Source organism: Mya arenaria, chromosome 11 (genome assembly GCF_026914265.1).
Source record: "Mya arenaria isolate MELC-2E11 chromosome 11, ASM2691426v1".
Classification (NCBI taxonomy): domain Eukaryota; kingdom Metazoa; phylum Mollusca; class Bivalvia; order Myida; family Myidae; genus Mya; species Mya arenaria.
The window spans coordinates 56,968,407-56,976,859 of record NC_069132.1 but is presented as its reverse complement, the minus strand read 5'-3'; the positions used below and the strand labels follow the sequence as shown (position 1 = coordinate 56,976,859).

The 8,453-nt window shown below is 36.2% G+C and overlaps 1 protein-coding gene across 1 annotated transcript; it reads right to left on the bottom strand.

The window, feature by feature from the left end:
* Window positions 1-676: 676 nt before the first annotated feature.
* On the bottom strand, window positions 677-7,748 carry LOC128210003 (uncharacterized). Its single transcript, XM_052914295.1, has 4 exons — window positions 7,557-7,748; window positions 6,650-7,313; window positions 3,540-3,745; window positions 677-2,505 (listed from the first exon to the last, which is right to left on the bottom strand). Exons 2-4 carry the CDS (start codon window positions 7,284-7,286, stop codon window positions 2,383-2,385), a joined length of 966 nt encoding a protein of 321 aa, XP_052770255.1. The 5' UTR covers window positions 7,287-7,313; window positions 7,557-7,748; the 3' UTR covers window positions 677-2,382.
* Window positions 7,749-8,453: the final 705 nt, after the last annotated feature.

The window sequence follows — 8,453 nt, the reverse complement described above, 5'->3', positions numbered from 1 at the left end:
TAGTTCAGTTTCTACACACGTATGTAAACTTACGAATGGTAATATTTTTAGCAAAAATTAACATTAATGAAAGTAACGATGAAATTTTGATTTTGAGTCTGGTCTCATCCTTGAGACTTTTGGTAAACATGGGCCCAGGCTTGAATTTAAAATCCATATTTAAACTAGTAGATCCTAAATGAACATTCCTATATTGCCTTACAGGGTTGTTATTGTATCAATTTAACGTTGTTTTATTTGTGTTTAATACGCCTTAAAGTTAAAGCTGCACTCTCACATATTGACAGTTTTGACAACTCTTTATTGTTTTGTCTTGGAATGAGCCAAAGTTTTGCGTAAATGTCAGAGAATCGGTGATAAAAGACTGCAGACAAAATATCAGATCGCAGTGTTTAATAGTTAAGTTTGAAATTTTATGTTTTAAGGCTTAAAACGTTACTAACGCTTTAAAAAAAATGAAATTTTCGGCAGTTTTCCAAACAATTGAGAACTGTTCTATTGTAGGTTATTTTATATGACTGAATTGAAAGCATCAGTGCCAAAATCGGCTGATTCTGAGACAAAAAAGAAATGAAAAGTAGGTCAAATCGCTCAATCTGTGAGAATGCAGCTTTAACATCAACGATAAAATGACCCTCGACATTCTAAAATAGCAAAAAAAACAAACAGAACAGGACATATTTTATGATTTATTTATTTTCATCAATTTTCCGAAAAAAAGTATGCATGTACAACATATATCCCCGAGGTAAAAAAGGTACATACCCTTAACAGAAATAACTTCTGAAACCAACCAACCTAAGCAATACTGTCAAAATAATCTCTTAAACAAAATATTTTACACTGGTAAGGCCACGCATGATAAACAATTTGTTTGACGTTTCCCGGCCGACTTAAAACAATGTACCCGCGACCCGAACTTTTTTTGCCCCTCTGGTTGTCGTTTTGTGTTTATCGTTTTTAATTACTTGAAAATGTGGGTGGGGAAATATCAAACAAACTATTTTATTATTGTGGCCCAAAAATACCATTTTATCGTAAAAGCACTTAATAAACTGCCTTAATATACAAATCATTGTAATAACGTACAATTCATTTTGAGATCCAGACTGAAACAGCACTTTTTCTTTCTTTTTTTCGCATTTTTTTAAAATACTTTTTTTGACATTGTTTAAAGAATGAAATATCAAATATTGCACGAAAAGGGATTTTTATAAATAGGATTTAACAAATACTTAAATATTAAGGTTATATAATCTTAAGCTTGCAGCTACACGAAATAAATATTCATACAAAAAAAAACTAGCGAATTTACATAGCAATAAGCACCATAGTGTGACAATTCATTTGAGTTGGCTTTAAATAACGCTTAAAGTAATATCAAATTCAGATTCTTTAGTTAGCTTTAAGCCAAGAACAATATCAAATTAAGATTTAAGCTTAGTGCAAATATGTTCTTGTTTTAAGTCATATATAAGGTAAGAAAAAATAATGTGTAAAAATCAACATTCAACGCAAGTTTTAATAAAAAATGTTTTTACTAATAGTGGATTGAGACCTATGCATTATGACTGGTACAATCACACAGCCACGCCCCAGCGATACAGATTATAAGCCAAAATGATTTGTATTTCAGTCATCTATTGCACCAAATCATACCAAGGAATGGTAAAAGAACGAGACCATTTCACATTGCAAAAATTAAAATGCAAATTATATTTCATACAAACATTTTAGCCGTTGTACAATTTGAATTTCGGAATAATAAAAAAAATGGACGAAACAATGAAAGACCGCTTCAAGAATGTTATATGAATTCTGAAGTGCACAAGTTATGAGCAAAATAGTTCAAAGATTTTTAACCGCAAACATGTATACATATACGAATAAATGAAACCCTTAAAGTGGCAGGGGAGAAATCATGAGATCAGTCGAAAACCTTTAACGACACAAAACCACTAATGTTTTGCCAACTAAAAAGAAAACTAAACAAATGAACAAGTCACGAAACAGACAGCGATCACGTGATAAAGATCACGTGACTGGATCACGTGACTAAGCGTCTGAATATCATGCCCCGTGAAATCCACAGTTGATTGTGATAAGACGGACACAGTCGTTATGGTCTTAAACCCTGGCTGGCACCACGGCAGAATCATGCTATGCAGCCTTCGTGCGTGGAGAAACGCCACAATCTGACGTTGAACGTCATTGTCGAAGTTGTCTTTCTTTACCATGACAATGTGAACAGCCATGGTGAGTCTCTAGCAAGATGACGTCATCGAATCCAGCGATGACTAAGAACGTCATCTAACCTCTCAGTTCTGACGTAAGCCAGCTTCAGCTGTAGTTGACCTTCGCAAAGTTTTAACGTCTGAAACGTCAGCGTTGATCCGGGGAAGCCCCGCGGAATAACGGACTATTGGAAACGTAACGTCTCAGTGATGTCCAGTACGCTTGAAGGTCAACGGCGCGTAAGGGAAACGACATCGACAGACCTCTTTCCTGAAAAAATACAAACGAGAAAAGAATTATTACATTATTAAAAAAAATGTTTGATAAATGGTACTAATCAAGAGTCTTATTACTTCATTTTTTTTTTAAATAATATTAATAACCAAGTCTTTTCCCTTTCAGTACTTTCTAACTATTTCATTATTTTCCAATACCATTTACGATAATGTCTTTCTCCCCTCTCTCGTTGCGGTTAATATTACGACTTATCTGCTATAAAGATTGAATAACGACTGTGTTATAACAAACGCACTTGTTTTATTTCTTTAATAAAGATAATAGTCTAACCACAGTGTCTTTGACTGCTTGAGACAATTAGATCAATGATTAAGTTACAGGTTTTGTTTGAAGAACTATATCAAAGATTCCCCACCCGTATTATTCAATCAATCGATTTTTATATTCTCGTAGCTTTCATCAGCGACTTTAGTCATCATAACAAACGAGGAACAAAGGTCTCAGTGTTTTTATTCCGCTCCTGGAGCAGTGCCATTTTCCGTGATTAAACGACAATTTATTGAGACATTAGGAGAAATTAATGTAATAACGTCCAGCCGATTACATCTGTGTCAATGTTATCTTGTCCCGACGATTCTTTTGAAAGTGCCTATTCGCGGTTCGTATTTATTTGCACCCCATACGAAGCGACTGTTTTTGTCAAATTGTTCACAAGTGCGTTACAACTGCTACGTTTGGGGTGAAAGTAATTTAATTCCGATTGTACTGGGTATGAGACAGATTGAGGACATTAGAGGTTATGGGCGTGGCAAAAGCTTCCATGGGGCCAAACACTAAAGGGTTTGGTAACCATAGAAAATACGACCCATTGTCGGCAACGCCAACCTACTCGGCTGAGCTATACCGCTAAGGCGCTAATGTGATTATTTGCATTACGATTCATTCAATTAAATTGTTAACAAATTCTTCTAATAAGAGGTTCAAAACTTCAAGTCATATTCAGTTTAAGCGCCTTCCGGTTATCAATATTAGAAACCTTTTAATCAATATAGTTTATGTTTACGTACCCTCCGTCGGCTGTGTAGCGTATGAAAGTCATCGCTGATCCGGCGCAGCTCCCGTCCAACCTGCTTCTCATGTTCCCGACGGCGTAGCGACCCAACGTCCGGAAGTGACGCCGACCGGTCACGTAACGCCGTCGACGGCACCACATCCGGAAGCGGCGAGCGGCGCTCACAGTCAGACCCCATTCGTAACCTTAACACCGGATGACCTGGAATCACAAAAGTTCGAAGGTTACAACTTCGCCATGCATGTATCCATTTGTTCCACTTTATGCTAGACAAAAATGTAAGTAGAATTAAAATACTATTATATAATAATTGCTAGATACCTGTGACTTTTCTTCAAGCTTTGATATTTCAAATATATTCTAACGTGCAACTAAACCTAACCACTCTTCTGTAATAGTTGCAAGACTGACTGTCTAGATTTACGGAGCGACGTATACAATGATGAAGCAATCTGTTGATTTAATCATACAAAACAATATATTTGATCGTGTTCTGACTATTTCTTTGGTTATTCCGTGTTTTCATTGTTATCTTGTCATCGTTAATGTTGGCTAAATGACAGCACTTCAGGACACCGCGTTACTATAATCCAAGGTTCAATGTTCAATGTTTACAAAATAAATTAATCTATAAATAATTACAATATCGCTGATAACATAATGGTTATTCTTCGATTGTAGGAATCGGTAAATTACGCAACGGCTAAACATTAAAATTACTTAAATTAAATAAATGCATTCATCAATTGTTAATTCGAAAATATAATTTAGAAACTCCGGACTATCCTTTAAAAAAGGGACATTAAACTATTTATATAATTTAGTATCTTCTTTTTAATATAGGCATATTAAACATGTTCTGGAATTACGCGTTCCGTGGTTATATGTGAGAAAACGATAATTACAATCGGAACACCTCGGCAATTATACAATAGGATCCCGAAGCTTGCCGGAAACGACCGAGTTTTTACGATTACTATTATTGATCATATTTCTGTCAATGAAACGGTGCTCGAGTTTCCGACCTAGATTGTCGTCCGCTTGTCAACACCCCCTACATGAGCCATGATGTGTCACCTGGCCACTGCAGGGTCGCTGATAAGGACCCTGTCGATGAGCGCACATGGTTTATCATTCCGCTTTATACATTATTACTTTCAGTAGTTTATGTCAGGTATTTTATTGTCTTCCAAAAGTGAAGTCACAATGTTTAGATCTACGTAATCTAATTGTGTTTGCATGATGAGTGATATAGAATATTATTATCTCATTGAGGCAAACATGCAATAAACTTTATTGCGTATCACGCAACTTCACACTACGTACTAAATCAAGAAATAAACCAGTACTGATTTCGCGCTTTTTAACGGTAGTTTCCCAATGCAACCTTACAACATGTCGAAATAACATACATTTGGTAAGCTTATTAATAATTATTACGCAATATATAAGGATTAAACATAGTCAAGCACCAGGTTGTTGATCGACTTTTTGGCAACAGATACCGGAATTATGAAGTGTCGTTTAGCGCGCACTTGACATCGCGAGATCAAGCGAAATCTGCACTCGATGCACGCGACCATTAAACAGATAATAACAAAAAACAACAATAAAAAACAACATAACCTTTAAATGAATATCATAATTTGACATTGTTTTAAAAAAAACACTAGCATCTTACAGCTGACAGCTGAATCCCTTATAAAATGTTCGCTTACTAGTAACTTGTATTAAATATATTTATAAACAAAGAGTGAATATTAGTTGATCGTGAAACCTGTGTGAATATACCATACAGATGCAAGAAACGAGATTGTTAGTAGAAAAATAGATCAATGAATTGTCATTAAGTGTATTACAAGAACGAGTTAATTTCAGAGAAAACGGATACGTGTTACCCAATGCTGTTCGTCTAATAGATGTCCACAATCAAGGTCAATGGGCCCAAGGAAAGTCTATTATTTTAATGGTATCCGCAAAGATTTTAAGATGATGATGTTAGATTAGAATATTACCATAATAATATTTCTTTTCACGTTTACAATAACGTGCGGGCAGATTTTCCAACCATTATGTTCCTGTTTACAACGGATGACTTATAAACCAATTAATAGGTCCTTGGTTTTACGACTTACATAACTGGTTTCGACTGTATTTTAAGTGGGTTTAATATAAAAAGTATCAAGGTCACTGTAAGGCGTAAATATTAAACATAAATGTTTGTTCCCTATAACTCGACTGACCCTATTTTTAAACCCCGACCATACACTTTTTGCCGTTGAGTAGATGTTTCCCCCGTAATTTCTTATGAAAATTTCTTATGAAAATATGCATTTTTTGGAGTGAACATGTTAAGGTCTGACCTTTTTAAATTTAAAATTCCACAAAACAAGGATAAAGGTCGGTTTGGTACAGAATCCTGGTTCTCAAAAAAGATATAGGAAAATATGTTATGACTTCTTTCCTACACTATTTTATATGACGATAATGGTGGAAACAAAGAATCTTTTTTTTGGCCTCATTGTGTTTCAATATAATTTTAATATATTTCAATAAAAAAGTTAAATACGCAGAGGAAATGGTGAAAAACAGGAAATGTGATAGTGTTTTAAAATAAACTTATCTGGTGGCATTTGGGCTAAACGGTGTCAAACCGACATATTATACAAATTTAGCCGAAGAAATAGTTGACAGATGAATATAAATAGAAACCCGTAAAAATTTCCATAAAGCATGTCAAATTAATATCTAAACTTAAAGATAATGATATTGTATTGATGAAGCCGCACTCATGTTGATAATCGATGAATGGGGTCGTAATCTACGTCTTGGGCTCAAAATGAACATCCAGGGCTCGGAACCGACTGACGCCAGGTGTTCACTTAAGCTTACTGTTAGGCACAGTTACTGGCACACATTCTGACTTGTGTTTGCGCTACAACTGTGACATTTAAAACAGTCCGAGATGATATTTTCAACGTCGCGTCTAAAGCGCTGTTCAGTACAGTATCAAAAACTGTTACATACATATTAGGTAGGTTTACAGGCTGTTATACTCATTTAAAAGAGAGGTGACACGGTATATAGCCAACTTCATGTTCTTACCTCTGTTGGTTAATGGAACCGAGGCTGCAATGCGTTCCGAGGTAAGGACATCCTGGATAAGTTGGCAGTGCGGGCTTGGTGTCTGGGTGCCCACGCTGCGGCTCACTATAGGCCGGAAGGGGTTCCGGCACACCACGCGGTCTCGCTTAGTCCATTGAGTGTGGTAAAAAGGGGACGCGATCAAGCAGTCCACAGACGCCGCCGATGAGTTGGAACTTTCATCAGACTCAGGCGTTGGGGCGGGAGGCGGCGGGCGGACGATCGCGATGGGGTTCGAGAGTACCCGGCAGTCCGGTGAGTCGCTTAATAACTCTTCGACTTCTTTATCCGTGTCATCGGATTCCTCACCTTCAGGAATGACGTCAAAATGGTCAAAGAACACGTCATCAAAACTGTCCTTATTGTTAACATTCATGACATTTATCTCCGTTGCTAAACTTGAAGTGTCGTCACTTTCATCAAACGTAAACTTCCGTTTTGGGGTTCCGGAATAGGCCGGGGAAAAGTCAGATCCATATCCGCTGTCACGCTTCCGGTCGCATACATGGCGTTCAGGGGGAGTTTTTGCCAGAGGTGACACCGGGTGGAACGCGGACTTCCGACTTGTTGCATCTGGTGGCTCACTTGTCGTTAACATGATGTCAATGTTCAAGAATGCATTCACCTGAGAAAGATTAAGAATACAAATATCAAGTTAACCTGGTTATGATTTTTTTGTGCGTTTTTAGTCAGCACTTTTAATTCTTGAATACAGATTAAACATTTCTGAAATATTCTATCAACAATCTTATAGAGTAATAAATAAGCATATTTAACTTTATGTCTTATAAAATAATGTAGTGAAAAAACAGAAATAAAAGTTATAACAACACAAATAAATAAATAAGTAAATAAATAAAGTAAGAACCTTTTCAAGACCAAGTTAAATTCCTTAAATCCTTTTTTTTACTGTGAACCAACTAAAATGTCCAGTGTTTTAACACAGATATCGTTTCACGTGTTTAATAATTGAGCTATGTTCTAGATCAATATCAAGTTAAACCATGTGGTTCGTTATCCAGTTGCTACTTTATTTTAAACCACGTCTAGACGTTCATGATCCCAGTCCTCAAATGATCTCAAATATTTTCGATATTGAGTACGAGCTGTAGTAAATGGGAGGAGTTAACGCGTTCAGTCTGCGCGCGCATCATTTGTTGGTAAACATTGGCTCGTGACGGATAGGTGACGTCACCAATATTAAGAGACATGGGCGGCGCTTTAGTTACAATTTTCCCACACTGATGAACGCTCCATAATAAAGCAATAAAAGCCTTAGGAGATGCTGTTATCTCTGATCTGGGATTTCAACATGGTTTTCAAGTGGTTTATACTAAAAAGAGAACAACTCGGTGATTTCATTTGCTTCAAAAAAAGGAAAAGATAAAAAAAAGATCAGTTATAAGCAGACGAGTATCCCTTAACCGAGAATTATAAACACTTGTTCTAAATAAACATTTACGGTAACCATGTTTTGAAGGTTAAACAAAAAATAGAAAATAGCTGGAGCTGTAAGTGGAACACTTTACATGAGTGTACGCATATTAGATTTAATACATACATGTAATATCATTTTCATCATATTGGTTAAACAATGAACAGTTTCAAATTTAACGTTACTTGTGCCCACAAAGACTGCATAAAGGTCAATGCATTCACAGCATGTTGTACCATACACAAACTGTACTGTTTGGGACGAAGGATACGAACCGAGGGCAGTCTTTTTTAGGTTTGCTTACAGAATGAGCGCCGCGGAGTACTAACA

Bases quoted from the DNA above. Each gene is read 5' to 3' on its own strand.
- LOC128210003 (XM_052914295.1), bottom strand. From the start codon at position 7,286: ATGTTAACGACAAGTGAGCCACCAGATGCAACAAGTCGGAAGTCCGCG. The intron at 3,746-6,649 runs GTAAGAACATGA...TTGTGATTCCAG, and splicing joins GGTTCCATTAACCAACAGAG to GTCATCCGGTGTTAAGGTTA. The intron at 2,506-3,539 runs GTACGTAAACAT...GTATTTTTTCAG, and splicing joins CGCTACACAGCCGACGGAGG to GAAAGAGGTCTGTCGATGTC.